The sequence below is a fragment of the Cynara cardunculus genome (genome assembly GCF_001531365.2).
Source record: "Cynara cardunculus var. scolymus isolate 2C chromosome LG 5, CcrdV1, whole genome shotgun sequence".
Taxonomy (NCBI): domain Eukaryota; kingdom Viridiplantae; phylum Streptophyta; class Magnoliopsida; order Asterales; family Asteraceae; genus Cynara; species Cynara cardunculus.
The window spans coordinates 4,057,519-4,075,850 of NC_037532.1; the positions used below are offsets into that span (position 1 = coordinate 4,057,519).

Genomic DNA, 18,332 nt, shown 5'->3' on the forward strand with positions numbered 1-18,332 from the left:
CAATTGTTGGTATTTTTGGGCGCAACTTTTGGTATATTTGGCGCAATTGTTAGTATTTTCTTTGCGCAACTTTTGTTACATACTTTGGTTCAACTTTTGTTACATACTTTGGTTCAACTTTTGTTACATACTTTGATTCAACTTTTGGTATATATTTTCGTTTAACTTTTGGTAAAATTATGTCCAAAATGTGTATGCAGATTATTATGCTTTGGTTTCATTTTTTTTATATTTTACGAATAGTAATGAGAATGATATATTTGTTTTTTTTTAACGTAAGTACTTTTTTCGTTCAAAAAATATTTATGAACTTGATCGTTCAAAATATGAAAATCCATTGTTTTTTCATACCTTTTTCACTAACAAAATGTATTTAACATATTTTAGAAAGTCCAAGGACTTATTTAACAGGTTTTGTAAAGTCCAAGGACTTATTTAACAGGTTTTGTAAAGTCCAAGGACTTATTTAACAGGTTTTAAAAAGTCCAAGAGTTTATTTGTTCCAAAAAATTGTTCAATGGTTTAATCGTTCCAAACAGTAAAGTTCATTGGGTTTTTTTGACATATTTTAGAAAGTCCAAGGGTTTATTTGTTCCAAAAAATTGTCCAAGGGTTTAATCATTCCAAACAGTAAAGTCCATTGGGTTTTTTTGAACTTTTCCCTTATAATAATGTATTTTTATAATATTTTTATTAAGACATTGTACTTTCAAAAATTTACCCGTTATAGCATTGGATAAACTGTTACCCTTTGAACATGTTTTTGTTTGTTGACGTGTCAAACTTAAAATGACATGAAAACATAACCTGTTACACATGGATATCTTACGTGTCAATTTAAAAGAAAATTTTAATTTAAAAACAATTTTTGAAAATAAAAAACGCCTTAATCCCTTTCAATTGCACTCCTGATGACTGTTCGTTCACCCTCAATCGCACATCTTGTTCCTCATTGACCCTGATCGACCCTCACCCTCTTCTTCCTAATCGAATATAAACGCTAATCGAGTCTCATCCTCTTCCTCATCGACTTTCTCATCACACATCATGTTCCAAAATATAATAATAAACATAGAAGTTCAATATATATACTATATTATAAAGCATTTGACAAAAAACTATTAAAAACCACTTTTTATGTGTAAAACACTATTTATTAATGCATATTACTTAAAACTCAATATACAAAGTAGATTGTGCGTAAGTACAACTTATTAAATCTCCATATCTGAATTCGTGTAACTAACTGCGGATAAACATAATCAAATACAATAATAAAATTTCATTTTAAATATAAAAAATCTAAAATATAATTAGGATAATCATTGAGTTCTAACAGAATACTTAATTATTATTATTTTTATATAAAATGTTATATTATTAAACCAAAAATAAATTATTTCATTATTAAACTTAAATTAAATTATAATAAAAAAAWWAAWTTAAAGAAATTACATAAAAAATAAGAACTTTTGAATAATTGATTTGATATTAATATTAATATATTTTCTTTCAAATTTTTATGATATCTTAAAATTTATATCTTATTCAAACATAAAATCATTATTATTTTTTTTAAAACACATAAAATCGTATTATAACATCGACAGAGACAAAAAAATAAAATAGAACATTAAAATCGAGATATATTTCGCTGCATTGCACGAGTACTTTTCTAATGTGTGTGTGTATATGTATATATATATATATATATATATATAATCAATATTTTTTTGAAAAGAATACGAAATCCTTGACAAACTTTATTAGAGAAAATAAACAAATACGCCTAAAAGTTAAGGAGAGCCCCACCTAGTAGCAAACCAAAACAACAATTGGGACCAATAGACTTAAGTAGTAACCAAATCTGGTTACATCACTTGACTAAAAGTTATAATAAAAATAAAAAATTCCATTCGACTTTGAAACATTAAATAAAACAATTCACTCGCTGCACCAAAGCTGAGACATGTCGTTGCTTCCACAATCTCTACAAATTAAATAAAACATATCGTTCCCTAACGGGTCGGGGGTCATTCCCATACTATCTTTACCGCAAGTTCATATTGAATCTAGTATGTCAATTTTCTCTCCTATATACAAATTAATGAATACTTTATTGGTCTCGGTTAGGAATCCCAAATAGTGGTGAGGGTTAAAATTCAGAAATAATCTCGTAAGTGGTGTCGGATCTGAATCAAAAGTCGATCTGCACTATCATTACAATTTTTCTAGGTAAATACGTCAACAACGGCGAGACTCAAGTTCGCTCACATAGAAAGGGACACCCTAGTTTATGGTCAATCAGTGTTGTGGTGGAGTGGTTAGTGCCTGGGCAGTTCATAGCGCTGAACCCGGGTTCGAATCCCTCTATGCACATCCTGTGCGACATTTACCAAAGGGGCATGCTTTAGCCCTGGATGTGCCTGGGATTAGTCGAGCTTTGGCTCGGATACCCTTTCAAAAAAAAAAAAAGAAGGAGAAGCGTTCAACCTATAAGACCATGAGTTATCAGAACAATTATCGATCATGAACAATAAAATCCCAAACTTACATAATTTACGATACTAAAATGAGAAGGAAGCCTTCACCATAAGGGAAAGAACTCGGGGATCATCTACACAACAAAATTAACTCCACTATAATCAAATTATGGTGCCTATGAGTTCTCGATAGATACATGAATTACCAAAGGGCTTTTGGCCTAGCGGTATGTGAGTCTTTGACCTTCTAGGAGGTTAAGAGTTCAAACCTCATCAAAGATGATGAGGGTGTGTGAGTTTATTTGTTCTATTTGTCGTATATAAATATTATATACTTAAAAAAACAATAACAAATTACTCGTCAATTGCACCAAGAATTGAGGAAGATAAGATGTTCGAGACTTGTATATCATGCTTCAATCATTCAAACACGATCTCCACCGTTGAAAAGAAGAGCCACATCTTACAAACACGCTTTCCAAAAAGTTTGGCCCGATCAAACATGATTATACGATGACAACTATGTGAAAACCCGAATTTTTCTTGTCATTTTAACATTTATTCTTCTTGCTTAAGCCTTACTTAACTCTGTTTTACTCTAATCCCTAATGTAACGCTCTCCAGGTTAGATCGGACCATATAAGCCAATGATTTAGGGTTTCTCCACATAGGACGAAAGCTCGAACACCCAACGTTTCAATCTAATGGAAGGGCATTCTCCTACTTGGGGTCATGACCACATCCCAAAAGGGGCGAGATTTGTCTGGTTTATGTGAAATGCATTCTATGATAATTTTGGTTTTGTCACCCGGATGTTTTAATAGAAACAATTTCTTTACCCTACTTGGGGTCATGACCACCCAACATTTTGATCCAATGGAAGGACTCTCTCATACCTGGGGGCATGACCACCTCCCAAAAGGGGCGAGATTTGTAGAATTTATATAAAATGCAGTCTTTAATAATTTTTACTTTGCAGACCGAATGTCTTAATGGAAACAATTGCTTTACCCCTTGGTTTCATAAATTAAGAGGATCTAAAAGTCAATACTACAATACAATCAATTATTGGATTGGTTGGTTCCCAAAAACTACTCTTTAAAGTGCTCGTAGTGACGCACATTATGTACTATATAAGAAAAATAAGTCAAAAGAAATTAATTGTAATGAAACAAAATATACAGTTGAAAGTGATTAAAAAGTAACGTTTGAAAACAAATTTTCATCAGTTTGGTGGTTTTAGGTTTTTAATTTTATAATTTTTTTTATATAATCTAAACCTAAATTTGAATTTAATTTGCGTTTTATTTTCTAAAATTGTTCCCGAAATCATTTTTAATTCCATTATAAACTTAGAAGACAAATTTTGAATTTCAATCTGTTTTTAGTTTGAATTTGGTTTTAGCAAAGTAAAATATTAATCTGATAATAAAAATGTATAATACATTTGGAGAAAAAGTTGATTACCGACAACACCAATCGGCCTTACACGGAATCCGCCTCAAAAAACACCAATGTGAGGGTATTTTTTGACTCACTCAATAGCTGAGGCTAGCAGGGAGCATAACTTAATTGGAGACCTGTCTTGTATATGAACACACACACACACTGACACACACATTGACACTGACACACACACACACACTGACACTGACACACACACTGACACTGACACACACTGACACACACACACACATGTCCAAAAGTCGCCCGCTTCCATTTCTTTGACGTTCATGTAAATTACATGTGATTTTGTACATTAACAATATTTTTCTTGTTTTCTTAAATAGTTAGCATTCTCCGTTAAACATTACTATATATGTGTGTATATCTATATTACCTTATAAAGCAGATTTGATAAAAATCTTAAAAACAACCTTAAATGCATAAGGTACTGTTTCTTTATGCATAAAGTCTTAAAAATCTTAATTACAAGTCATTTAGGCATATGGTACGACTCAACAATGTTTCACCTTTTACAACTCATACTTTTAAGTTTTATCTTTCCCGTATTTAGTTTTGATTCGCAATAGAAATTGAAAATTTAAACCATCTACCCCTTTCAAAATTTGACCCTTTATGTTCCCAAGATTTTCATCTTACCATAAAAAACTCTCTTACCATTTCAAATGTAAACCTCATATTTTCATAATTCACGATTGATTTTTCCCAATCACCACCATTGCCCCAACTACATTCTTCCTCGCCTCCGCCGTTACTCACCGTCTCTCTTCCGATCGCACCGGCACCCTTACAACTTCCACACGTTTTTATACTTGTATAAAGGTCTTCCTTTGGTTTTTCCATTTTACTACTAGGGTTTGAGCTAGCTGCTTATTTTAAAGATTGACATTTCGGAGCTCCATATCTACATTTATAGTATTTGTATACATTAACAAACCCATTTGCTTTTAAGGGTTTCTTTGATTCAATATATTTGAGATGAGTTGTGATTTGAGTCGAGTATCTTGCTCCACCGCTCCAGTCATTGGCAAATGCTTGTATCTTGCTCCACCGCTCCAGTCATTTGGATTGTGATTAAGGGTTTATGAATAATTGTAGAACCTACTAACACCTACATTTTGAATCTAAATTAGATACAAATGTAGCAGGCTTTATTACATCTTTAAAGAATTTGATATCTCAAAATTGAATAATTTTAATGAGGTTTTTACATCTCGCTACATTGCACGAGTAAACAACTAATATATATATATATATATATATATATATAATTAATATGATGTTCGATTAGTTTAAATTAAATTATTTTATATAAGTAGCGGGGTGAATGTTTTACATGTTTCGCTTGTTAAAAGTGAGCATTTATGTTTATTGACTTTGAAGAAAAAAAATTGTTTATCCAATTAAGAAAATATAAATATACAACTAAGAGTTTTTTTTTTTATATTTAATTATGTAATTAAAAATATGGAAATAAAATATCTATTTTTTTTTTTCATTTTCTTCTCAATACTATGCATAATATAAATATTTACATTAGACGAAATAAATATTTTTAAAACATCGAAAACCATATCTAAAAGTTGATGATTTTTATTGTATAATTTTGATAATTTACTGAACAACACATAAATACAAGTTTTATATTCAAGGAATGCAGTCGTACGAATCAAACTTCTTACTCTCTATCTCAACTAACAGTTTCAAAGTAATATTGAAAATGCCTTATTTTAATATGAAAAACGAGTGTGTTAGAGATACATAAGCACTACATTTAGGGCCACTGTGGGATAGTCTCGTGAGCAATATTGTTGTTGTCGTTTCTCCAACGTCTATTGATCCACGATGCGTTCCAACCGTCTTGGGTTGTTACCACCGACGCCATTACCTTCTCTTATGTTCATGGCCTATATATTTTCCATCTGCTCTTCTTCATCCCTACTAAAACTCATGAAATTTTGATTCACTGCTACGAAATTAAAATGGTTAGTTTCGTAGTTCTTTAGGTTTTGTAAATTTCTTTTAATATGTTTTCGATTCAAATTTGGGAGTGATGGCACAAAGAATGAACATATCAAGGTCAAAAAACCCAATGCAAAGCCGTAGATGCAAAAGCTTGGATGAAGAAGCCGTTACAGATCCTTGGTAGTGATAGCTAATGGTCGCATCAGAAGAGAAACATAAACCACAACGGTGTTGTGGTCGCATGAAATGATTTTGGTGGCAATTTTTTGATTTTTTTTAAATTTAAATATTACTCTTTCTTTCTTTTCATATAATTTATTATGATTTCGTTTTATTATTAAAGTTCTGGGAATTTAACTACAAGGGTGGTGCTTCATTGGTTTGAGCTTGGCTCCAAAGGTCAAAAGTACCATGATTTCCATGTTCAAATCCAAGGAGGAATAAAAATCCTCTTGTGACCACAGAGGTTCAAATGGAGTGACTCTAGGCTATCTGCAAAGCAGGTGATCGTTCTGGAATTAATTAGCTCGCACAGCTGGTTGGATATCCAGGTTAATAAAAAAAAATTATGGGAATTTGATATCGTGGTATGAAATTAAATCTAAATTGAGGGGGTGAAATGAAATTTAATCGTAGTGCTTAGCGGATAACGGCAACAGATGCAAATGATCTAGTTGCCAAACATGAGTTCACCGCGGCGACCGCAGGCGCGTGCGCGCGTGAAATCCTCGCCGGAGATGAATCAATCGGATCTGCAATCGGGAAGTTTGGAAGCCTCGCTTCTACGGCTCTTCAATGATCATCAGAATGCCGATATCCGGCTCCGAGAACACACAGGTAAATGGAATTTGTTTCGTTTTGTTCTTTCAGGAAGTGTCGTTTTTGGGGAATTCGATTTTTGGTTGTTTAATTTGATAAATACACAGAGAAATCGAAGAAAGAGGCGATCAAGAGCGCTTCTCGTGTATCGGATCTGTTAGTGGAGGCTGTTAATGGAGATGTTGAAGAGTGTTTCGTGAACGAGAAGCGAATAGAAGTCGAAATTAGAGCATTGAAGGCTACTATTCTGCGATTTGGAAAGCAGACCAATCAGTGGCTTGCTTCTACTCATGCTATTAACAATGCTATCAAGGTTCACTTTCCTTTTCGTCTATCGCACCTCATCGACGAATCATTACTGGTGTGGATTATATTCAGGTGTTAGAACTCGTAGAAGATTACACTTTCTATGAGTTTTAACACTTGTGTTTACTTGATTAATTATAAATTAAAGTTAAGATCAAGTTTTCAAATGTGTGGTAGTAAGTTTTACAGAAAAATGCGTAACCTGAGTTGGCAACTTCAACACTGGAAAAGTTTAGTAAGGTAGATTCCTTTCAGCACTGAGTTGGCAACTTCAACACTGGAAAAATGCCTAACCTAAGATTATGCATCATTTTTTTCTTTGATGAGGAACTTTAATAGATGTTAGTTTTCAGCGTTATGACTTAAGGATAATTTCATCGGTATAGTTACTGAAATTCGGTGGAGAGTAGGAGTTCTGCAATTTGTGAAGGAAGTCTAGGGATGGTCTGGAGTTAAAGAATTATGAATCGAGTTATGGAATGTATATGTATGATTGGCCAAACTCTGAACATCATATGATTCATTCGCATGAACAAATTCTTTTAATCAAGGCGCCTGATCTTTATGATACACTTCCTTTTTTAATGTACACTGATAGTTCATTGAACTTATATTTAAGAAATGCTGTTCAACACTGCTTATGAAGAATTTGCCCCACTTCAAAGGTTTCTCAAAAAACTTAGTATATTGTTCATTTTTTATTGTATAATTACACTTCTAGGTTGATCATGATTGAATTAATTATGAGCTAAATTACATATATCTATATATGGTCAATTGTTTACACTGTAAAGGGGGCTGGATTAATTTTTAATGATGAAAGCTTTCTTGGAAAGAACCCTTTTGAATTTTGCATTCTTCTCCTACAGATACAGTAGGACTATTCTGTCCCCATAGTCAATTGTAAATATTTTCTTAGAACAGCAAGTCTACTTATTGTATGTAGCCTATTCCTATCCCAGTCCTGGAAAACATTCGATTGCAATACATGTTGCAAGTTGGCTTTAAAACTGACTGTATGAAATTAAGGGCAATCATGGATATGCTACTTGAACTAAAAACAAGCATAACTTGAAGACAAGATATTAAACATTCTTATTTATTATACCAGTTCATATGGTAGGGTTGAAATCAAAGCTATGCTACAAGCACAATGGTTTCTTTACTTTCTCCCCTTTGTTTTTCACCTACCTACATTTTTTTTTGGCATCCCACCCGGGGAGGGGACGTGCCAATAAACCAATGTTCGTTTCTTTTGTGTATTGAAAATGGAAATAATGAGAGTGGTCATGAATTTCTACTTGCTTGCACAGGAAATAGGAGATTTTGAGAACTGGATGAAGACGATGGAATTAGATTGTAAAAGCATTACTGCAGCTATTTCCAACATTCACCAGTCCTGATCACATGGTAAACTTATGCTACTTGCCAGAGGATTAATTAGGTTCTGTTGGTGTTGCTCATTTCCTTCCATTTATTATCTCGTTATAGGTGTCATCTGCTTTTATCTTCACATCATCAAAAGAAGCCATGTAATGAAAAAGATATTCTGAATCAAATGACACCTTTTCCAGTGCTAGGACCAAAACCTGCTTTAATACTACCAGATGCCTACACTTTTTGTCACACCGGAAGAATATGAAATTTCAAATAGCACAATTCAGGCCCGTGCCTGATGCCACATCTAACTTGAAGCTGGACCTTCTTTTTAACAAATGATGCATGATTTACAGGCTGTTTGGTTAGAGGTATTAAACGGTAATTAATGGGATTGATGATAAAAGAAACTGTTTGGTTTTATATAATATAATGGTTCATTCCCCCTGAAGACTAAATTCTCATTCCAGGTTAAAATGAATTTTCATTCCCTCTCATTGTCATTTTCACTACTCTGCCTAAACTAAACAGCCCCTTAAGTCTTGCTTCTTCGTTTAAAAAATCGTTGGTTCAATTTTTGGTAAGCTTTTTGAATTTCATAGGTCAAAACTTTTTCGCAAACACCTTTTTGCAAGCCGATGGTCTTCATGAAAACAAGTGCTTTACTACTTTTTCAGGTAGATGACATGTGGGATATGTTGGGTTAGTTTGGTTTGTAAATGATGCATGTTTGGAACACAACATCACTTGGCATACTCTGCATTACGTTTTTCCTGCTGTTGTGGTTTGGATGAGGGGGTTTCATAGCTGTAATCTTTGATGTTCCGTCACAGGCTTCCTAATACGATGCTGTAGTTATTACGGTAACGAGTAATAGGTATTTGATTCTAGTCTTTATTGCTAGTTGTGTAAGTGGTCAGATCTATGCCTCTTTGAATTTAGATGACTAATTTCAGGAGTATATATATATAGGAGATATTATTTGTGCCAGCAGCAGTAGTTATTATTTTGACATGATGAATTGCTAGATCAAGAAACTAAGGCCTAATGTTTGGATGACAGATTACATAATCTAGGAAAATAGTGCATGCAAATAATCAACATGAAGTTCTGCAGCTTTAACCTCGTGGGTAAGGAGGTGAGCATATTCTTGCAGAATCAGTGAGAGGTGGGTAAGGAGGTGAGCATATTCTTGCAGAATCAGTGAGAGGTCTGAGGGCAACTTGAGACACCACTCAGCTGCCCCTAAGACACCAATTGTTTAGGTATGTAACCTTAAATGAGTTTTTAATTAAATCAATCACCTCTCATAAGTATGGAGCCAATCCAATTTTCTATTAATAGGTCATATATTTAATTAAAAACACAATACCATATGTAGAAATAAGCAACCTGAATTACTTTGATTCGGGATTTTGTCTGATTGCCTAGGTGTCTTGTTTAAGAGACCTATAAGGGGAGTTACAATGAATGAATAAAACCTAGTTTTCTGTGAGAGCCACAGCGACAACAATGGCTGAAACCCTTCCTCCAAAATATCTTTTTCCCTTTCCTCAAATTCAGATACCTGGCTACCTAAACACAATCCTTCAAACCCTTTATCTTCCCTTTCTCATTTAGGGACCGCTTACCCGGTAAGCGCTTACATATAGTAATCAACTCTATAATTTATTTTGATGCGTAAAATTTTAGTATATCAAAACATATCGAATGCAACAATTTACCGGGTAAGCGCTTACCTCTGGATAAGAGTTGACATCTTCACTTATCAGGTAAAACTCTCAATTCTTCTCAATCGCTCTTACCCGGTAAGATTTTTAGCCCTTGACATGTACATCCGATGAAGAAATTTATTCGATAAGCACTTACCAAGTAAGCGTTTAGTAAACGACCCATTAGTCTCAATCAAGTTATCAATTGATAAGTATCTTATTTGGAGAACACAAATGCCTCCTTATCTCTATGGACAACAACTCTTTGGGTTTATTTATTCCTCCACCCAATCAACAACTTTAAGATGGAGCAACAACAAATCCCAATTTCATCACCTAATTTCAACAAGACCAACTCCTACTATCGCTTTATCCTGTTTGTTGGCCAAATCCTTCATCATCTGCTGTTTGATATGCTTTTGGAAAAACTTTTTACTCCCAAATCCCAACCAAGACGATTCACACCTAATTGTAATTGACACCACTAAGAAAAGGGGGGACTCTTTTATTGGAATATTACAACAAAACCCTTAAAAGACGGGTTTTAAATGACTAGTTTCATATGCTATTTGACTTTTTTTACTGATTTGCGCAACCAACCAATTAAAAGTTAGGGTCCTACCATTTCTTTAAAACCCTTAAAAAAAGTATTTTTTTTTTATATTTATATATAAATGACTAGTTAAGTTTGGTGGAAAACCCTAATTTTATTGGGTCGGGACTCAAAGATCGATTGATCAAATACGAATCTTGAGAGTGGATGGATGATCACCATTGTTGTTATAGTGCAAGATATTCAGGTTCATGCCTTTTGAGACTAACATATCTTGTAATTTTGTATTACATATAATTTTATTCAGTTCAGATACAAGTGACATACTTAGGGGCCTTTTACCAAACGCTTACCCGGGTAAGCATTTACCAAGTCACATTACCTTATCGGATGAATATGACAAAGACCAATAATTTTTCCCGCTAAAAGCGACACAAGGAACAAGAGTCTTACCCGGTAAATGAATGGGACGACTCTTACCACGGTAAGAGTTTATCAGGTAAATTATTGCATATGGTGTTGTTTTCGTGGAGTAAAATCTTACCCGATAAGTAAGTAATAATGTTGAATTTTACCGATAAACACTTATCGGGTAAGTTTTTAGTAAACGGCCCCTTAGTTGACCAAATTGCGAACATTATGATTACAAACAAAAAAGGGTAATTATGGAGTTAAAACCAAACCAATCTTAATTTACAAAACTTATATATTAGGTAGGGAATGATAACCGGGTGAATAAGGAATATGAACGTCTCTGACCATTGCTAAGGATGAATCAACTCATATATGCCATACATTTGAAAAACAATCAACACAAAAATAACATAAACGATCTGTATATGAAATGTTTTTGTAAATAAATATGCATACACATACCAATAGAACGAATATCAGGTTTCGAATTTCATCTCTTATCCATCCTGTATTTAAATCGGGTTAAAGAATAACTTGATATCAATCATATTTTAAATTTTTAACACCCTATTCGCTTCACATAAGATATAGTGAGACAAGCTCCCACAAAGACTTATCTTTGTTTCCATCCCTAACCATGACCCAAAAGTTTAAAAACTCATTGAGAAATGTCGGATAGTTTACATTTGGGACATAGAACGCAAGATGCTTCTAAAACTAGACTTGTGAAGGTAGAAACAGTTGAAATATAAAAGATTTCGAGACCATACGAGCCAACCTTCAGTATCAACTGATCAAAAACATATTTGCAGATTCATTTACATGTTCCTTTGAAAAACAAAGATTGTTAAGGTCGCACAAGCCAAATCAGTCAAACGAATACCCGTATATTCTTGTGAGGTCGTTTAGTGATCGACTCTAATCAAACAAATTGTACTGATAACTTCATATTTTTATTACTTTAGTTCTAGACTGAAATAACTTTAAAGAACAAATACTATATACACAAAATAAATTAAAAGTCAAGCAACTAAATTTATGCATTGAGGGCATGGCTATTTTCATAGTTACCACAAAATAAACTTCTTATCATCCTAACCCTAGCCCTAACTCTTCTACATAGCCCACTTATTGCCACCCCGGCTCCTTATTATCATTTATTGTGCTATGTTTGTACAACCAGATGAAGGGTTGGGTTCATGTGAGACAAAACTGTTTTCGTGAGACAACATTTTTTACATTTGAAACTTCATAACAAAATGTTGTGAAGGTAAAAAAACTGAATCTTCACAGCAAAAACACTGTGAATGTTACTTTCACAGTGTTTTACTGTGAAGTTTCAAGTGTAAAAATGTTGTTTCACATGACCTTGTCTCACATGATCCCAAGTCATCAGATGAATGTTTTAATAAGGAGTAATTTGGTAATGATTTCTGTGAGTATTCATAATTTGTAAAATTATCATTTATATATTATTTTAATACAAAATCATTTTACCGATACTTTTTTTCTATTTCAACAATAAAATCGGTTAAATGGTTTAAAGTTGCACAAAATATATTCATACGTTTAGATTTTTATCCATGTTAAATAAATTTATTGTTTATGAAATTTAATGTACAAAAAAGTGTTGGTGACTCAATCTAATCGGATAAGAGTCTTTTCTTTCATATACACGGTAAAACTTTCGGTTCTTGATGTACCTCTTACTGGGTAAGATTCATTGTACTTGCGATGCTCACTTGGTAAGGTAATTGACAACCGCTAAACGTTTTGTAAAACATCCCTTCGTTAATGTTGACAAAGTATAAAAAAGTAGGTTGAGAGACTGAAAGCTGGAAAATTAAAAGTTAAGAGGTAAAACATGCAATTAGTGAATACTATCGAGACCATTTTTGTAATTAGCACAAAAAAGTAGAGCAAACTACAAATTAGGTTCACGTGGTTTGTCGAAAATAATATCTTTCGTTCATGTAGTTTCGAAATTACAAGATAATCATCGTGGTTTGCAAATAATGTTCAGATTTGCTCCTTCTTTCTAATGACCGTTAAAAATTCCGTTAAATGAGAAGTGTTTTTGTTATTTTATCAGTTTTTCTGTCTTTTACCCATTTAGAATAGATTTTATGATTTTGGTTTTTGATTGGGTACAAGACAAAAGTAACCGATAAAAGAACGAAAATGTTCCTCATCTAATGAATTTTTCTTAACGACTATTAGAAGGAGGAACCAAATCTAGAGTTTTTTTGTAAACTACTAGCCATCTTGTAATTTCAAAACTATAGAGTCAGAAAGTGTTATTTTCGATAAACCATAGGGACTAAATTTGTAGTTTATTCCAAAAAATATAAAGGAGAAAATGGTAATTCGCTTAGCATCTAATTTTCACAAATAACATCGTCTTCTCTAACAAATGAGGGTAGATTAGTCATTTCACTAACTCCACCAGTTTGCCGATTTATACTAGAGAGAGAGATCTGAATATGGTGGAGAAGAAAAATGCTAGATCCAGCAATGGAATTGCTTCCGCCACTCTCATCTCCTACGATATCTTCAATCTCATCCTCCGATCTCGACACTGAGTCAACTGGGTCATTCTTCCATGACCGTAGCACAAGCTTAGGCACTCTAATGGGCGTCGCAACCACTTTTCCCACCATCACATTCAGGGTTCCATCCCAGCGTCGCGACGGCACGCCCACTGTCACTCTCCGATCGTCGCCGAGTAATAATGATTCTTCCGTCGGATTTGGTGGACGGAGAAGGAGGAACAGTGCGGCGGATTTGGTGTCTGAACGGCGGCGGAAGAGGTTGAGGAGGAGGAGGTGGTGGTGGTTGTGTAGTGGTGATGATTTGAAGCCGTCGTCGCTTGGGGAGTTTCTGGAGGTCGAGCGGAGGTTTGGGGAAGAGGCATTGTTTGATGGTGAAGCTGTGATGAATATGGAGGTGGATGATCGTCATAGGGATAATGAGGGTATGTTATTTGCTGATGGGAGGGTTTTACCGCCACCTCCGCCGCCGTCGTCTGACGTTGACGACGGAACGACCTTTGTTTGTTCCATTTGTAGGTTTTCAGTTTCGCTGGCCGGAATCTGCAGCGGCGGTGGTGGATAAGAACTTCACCTGTAGATTTTAGTAGATTTGTTGGTCAAAGCTGGGTGCCATTTTCGTCCCCAATGTATGTATGTAGGAATATATGACATTGTAGCCCCCGATTCAATCAATAAAATGACTGATTGCTGATTTTCTCAACCATTAGAAACATCCCCAACAATCAGGTGGTTCACAATCACAGATTCATAGCCATTTCCAAAGAGTATGTTCATTATTGATGCCTCTGCAATTGCATTTCTCTTAGAATTGGGGAAGATTTTAGGGTTTTCATTTCATACGCATAGTTTAATAATTTACCAATCTTGTATCATCTTGTTGTTCTTGTTAATTGAGAGTGAGGTATGTATATGATAGAATAATGGAAGGTTTTATGCTTTTAATTTGACATGAGTAGTATAATAATTTACCAATTTTTGATCAGACAAAAAACAATCCATGGTCATTGTCTCGTCTGTTTGATTGATTTTTTATTAAGTCTTGAATGGATAAATCTGGAGAAGTTGTAGTTTGGAGGGTTTTTTCGTCTATAGAAGAGAGCATGTTCTTTAATTGGGAGGGCAAGTTTAGAAAAAAATTGGGTTTTGTATAAATCCCCCCTAGAATCTTACTAAATAAGTCACTTTCTATATCGTTAAGCTGCTACCAAACAGTGATATATAGCTGACTGAATAAGTTGTTAGTCTCATTAAGCTGCTAACAAACATTCCTTCAGTATAGCTTGTTTGTAATTGATTGCAACAAGAAACTTCATGAAAGCAGGGTTGGTAAAGATAGAACCAGATAACTTGTTTGTAATTGATTGTAACGAAGATATCTCTTACGTTTTTGTTTTTGACAAGATAACTCCCAAGCTTTTGCCAAGCAGTTGGCATTTCCGGGAAGAAGTTGATTTCAAGATGAATGCAGATAGTTCGTTTGAACGAGAACAATTATACCGGTGAGTGGCTCCGGGATGAAAAACGCTCAACCATTTCAGCTTTCTCTAAGCATTTTAAAAGAGGTTCACTTGAGGCTGAATGAATGCCCTATTTGCAGGTAATCTAATTGTCTTCAATTTAGGTTAACAACAAACTTATGCTTGAATGTGATTCTCGTGTGGTCGTTGATATCATTAAGGGCGTGTTTGGTACACAGGTTCGGACAAGACAAACGAGAGTGGTCAGGGACTGTGTGGTTGGTTTTCCATTAAGTCCTATACGGATAAAGCTATTTGTGTGGATTAATCTGTATGTAAAGATTGGGAAGGTTTTTGTTTGGGAGGGTTTTTCATAGATGGAAGGAGCATGTTTTAAAAACTTGGCTTTTTGCATAAAGTTCCCCCTAAAAGCTTAATGAATAAGCCACTTTCTATATTATTAAGCCACTACCAAACAGTCATATATAGCATACCGAATAAGCTGTGAGTCTCATTAAGCTCATTAAGCGCCTGACAAATAGACCCTTAGGCGGGTTGCTGGTAAAAGAATTGTGGAAGATGTTAGTGTTTTAATTTGACAATTCGACATGGATAGTTTAGCTTTTTACCAATCTTGTCACATCTCCCACGGTGGGCCTGAGAAAAAATGCATTTGTGTTCTGAGGTATGCTAAAGGCATATTGGCATACCTATTTACTAATTTCATCCTCACATACATCAACATCAAGAGTAACCTTTTGCATTTTCAATGTATGATTTGACCTGATTTTGATATAAATAGGTGTGCATATAGCAACACCCTTTTGTCCCACTGAGGTTCAGTCCTGTCCCGATCTAATGTCGTACTAAATGTGGGACAACAAGTTTTTGTACTGTCCTGTCATGCTTACATGGAAAATATAACTGGCTTGTTCATTTTCTTGCAAAGAGTTACAGCACTGCAGATGCCATTAATTAATCAGACTCCACATTAAGTTTGGAAGTTCCAAACCACATCAGAAGGATCACAGCAGAAGGAAAAGATGGTAAAGTTTAATTTCAACCCATTCAAGCTGTAGTTTCCCCTGATAGAATGCTTTGCTTTCTTTCTAATATGTTTGCATCTTTAATCAAGATTGACCATCTATTTTAGCAATTCACATGTGAATACCAACACCATGTTTATGCGCTCCCTAAAAGTGATCCCAAGCTTTCCCCTGGAAATGGGTGATCCTAAGCTAATTATAGGCTTCCTCAGCCCTGTGGTAAAAGTGATCACTCCTATGCCCAAAGTAATCCTAACAAATTGTGACCGTAAGACACCAATTCTGATAAACTCAGTGATTCGTCTGTTGGTAGTGTGTTTGATAAGAAAAGGCTAAACCTTTTTTGGTGAACAAAATCTGTTCTTTGGTAGCCTCATGAAAGTCCAAAAGCGGATTCACATGTTAAGGTCTAAGATTATCTTCAACAGATTCTCCGTAACGGAGATTTGGACCAAGTTTTTTGCTCCAACCGATTCTCCAAAATGGAAAAACTGTTGGGAGTTAATTTTTTTTTTAAAATTTTGAATTTCGATTCTCTATTGGAATTTTCTTGAAAAAGTGGTGGAAATGATCTGAAAAGGCCAAAAGTGGATGTACCATCTGGGAATACTGTTGCATCCTTTCCATTAATGTTACTAGCATAACTAACACTTCAGTGCACTTCAAATTGGGTATTACTTTTCTCATACTCCAGTGACCTATCTAATTCTTCTGTGGGAAATCGATCAAAATAGCCAATTTTTCTCGACAAAATTAACTTTTTAGTCATTTTTTGATTAAATTCTTATTTTAGCAAGAGTTTACACAAATACATCATGCATTTTGCGTAAAGCTCATTTTCAGCTTTAAGAAAAATCAAACACATCTTCACGTAAATTTGCGTAAGGATCCCATTTGTAGAAAGAATTTTTTTAGTCTGAAAACAGGCTTTAAGCAAATGCACAAGGCATTTGCATAAACTTTGGCTAAAATGAGAATTCAATACCAAAAGTGAAAATAAATTTGGTTAAGGAGATTGACTATTTTGTTCAATTGAGGTATGCTTTTGACATTTTAGGGGCCGTTTACTAAACGCTAACCCGGTAAGTACTTGCCGGCGAATTTTCCTCACCCGATGAACATGACAACGGCCAAGAATCTTACCCGGTAAGAGCGATGATAAGGATGAAGAGTTTTATCCGGTAAATGAGGGTGACGACTCTTACCTGGGTAAGCACTTACCAGGTAAATTGTTGTATAGGATATGTTTTGATGTACTACCAATCTTATCCAATAAAATAAATTATAGTGTTGACTCCTAACGTTAAGCACTTACCAGGTAAGCATTTAGGTAAACGGCTCCTTAGTACACACCACCTTTTTTTTTCCCAACTAAAGGTTTTTTTTTTTTTTAATTAACCTGGATATCCAATCCGCTATGCGAGCCGACTAATCGTCAGAGTCACCGCATTTGAACTTCCGTGGTCATAAGGGGATTTTTATTGCTCCTTGGATTTGAACTTGGGACCTCCTAGTACTTTTGACCTTTGGAGCCAAGCTCAAACCAATCAGGCACCACCCTTGTGGTTCTAAAGGTTATTTTGTTAATGCAATTAGTTAATTGACATTCTTATTATGCGGTGGAGGCATCTTACCTTCCCCAGATCCCATTTCCGAGTGGGATTTCTTGTGTAGTTTCAGTTTGGTTTATTCTTCCAGGTTATGGATCCGTTCGGGGAGTTGGGCCATGACATATTAAAAACTTTTTGTCTCATCTTTGGCATGAGGATAGTGAGACAAGACAGTACTAAGTGGAACGCATGCGTCTTTTTGTCCCACCAAAATATGTGGGGAAAAACTAGGCAGATGAGACAAGATTGGTAAATTACTAAACTATTAATGGTAAATTAAATGGAAAAGTACAATAAAAATCAATAGACTTTCTTGTTTACAATGATTAAGTCCTTATACTTTTTTTTGGGAACAAATAAGTCCTTGTACATTCCAAAACATGTTAAATAAGTCATTGGACAATTTTTTGGAACAAATAAGTCCTTGGACATTCCAAAACATGTTAAATAAGTCATTGGACAATTTTTTGGAACAAATAAGTCCTTGGACATTCCAAAATATGTTAAATAAGTCCTTGGACAATTTTTTGCAACAAATAAGTCTTTGGACATTCCAAAAAATGTTAAATAACTC

The 18,332-nt window shown here is 34.5% G+C and overlaps 2 protein-coding genes across 5 annotated transcripts; both read left to right on the forward strand.

Moving 5' to 3' along the window:
• Nucleotides 1-6,566: 6,566 nt before the first annotated feature.
• On the forward strand, nucleotides 6,567-9,758 carry LOC112513160 (biogenesis of lysosome-related organelles complex 1 subunit 1). 4 transcript variants are annotated; one of them, XR_003069259.1, is made up of 5 exons: nucleotides 6,567-6,749; nucleotides 6,839-7,044; nucleotides 8,351-8,447; nucleotides 9,477-9,540; nucleotides 9,583-9,758. XR_003069259.1 is itself a non-coding variant. In XM_025119323.1 (4 exons), exons 1-3 carry the CDS (start codon nucleotides 6,596-6,598, stop codon nucleotides 8,438-8,440), a joined length of 450 nt encoding a protein of 149 aa, XP_024975091.1. In that variant the 5' UTR covers nucleotides 6,567-6,595; the 3' UTR covers nucleotides 8,441-8,447; nucleotides 9,477-9,758. The 4 variants fall into 4 exon arrangements, 3 of the variants coding, with proteins under 3 accessions (XP_024975091.1, XP_024975089.1, XP_024975090.1); XM_025119323.1 differs by having other exon boundaries at nucleotides 9,477-9,758; XM_025119321.1 differs by lacking the exons at nucleotides 9,477-9,540; nucleotides 9,583-9,758 and adding an exon at nucleotides 9,092-9,385.
• Nucleotides 9,759-13,585: 3,827 nt separating this feature from the next.
• LOC112513487 (uncharacterized protein At3g17950-like) lies at nucleotides 13,586-14,345 on the forward strand. The gene has a single exon (XM_025119765.1). The coding sequence runs from the start codon at nucleotides 13,593-13,595 to the stop codon at nucleotides 14,205-14,207; it is 615 nt and encodes a 204-aa protein (XP_024975533.1). The 5' UTR covers nucleotides 13,586-13,592; the 3' UTR covers nucleotides 14,208-14,345.
• Nucleotides 14,346-18,332: the final 3,987 nt, after the last annotated feature.

Coding starts and splice junctions, on each gene's coding strand:
- LOC112513487 (XM_025119765.1), top strand. CDS start 13,593: ATGCTAGATCCAGCAATGGAATTGCTTCCGCCACTCTCATCTCCTACG.
- LOC112513160 (XM_025119323.1), top strand. CDS start 6,596: ATGAGTTCACCGCGGCGACCGCAGGCGCGTGCGCGCGTGAAATCCTCG. Junction 6,750..6,838: donor CCGGCTCCGAGAACACACAG/GTAAATGGAATT, acceptor ATAAATACACAG/AGAAATCGAAGAAAGAGGCG. Junction 7,045..8,350: donor CTATTAACAATGCTATCAAG/GTTCACTTTCCT, acceptor TTGCTTGCACAG/GAAATAGGAGATTTTGAGAA.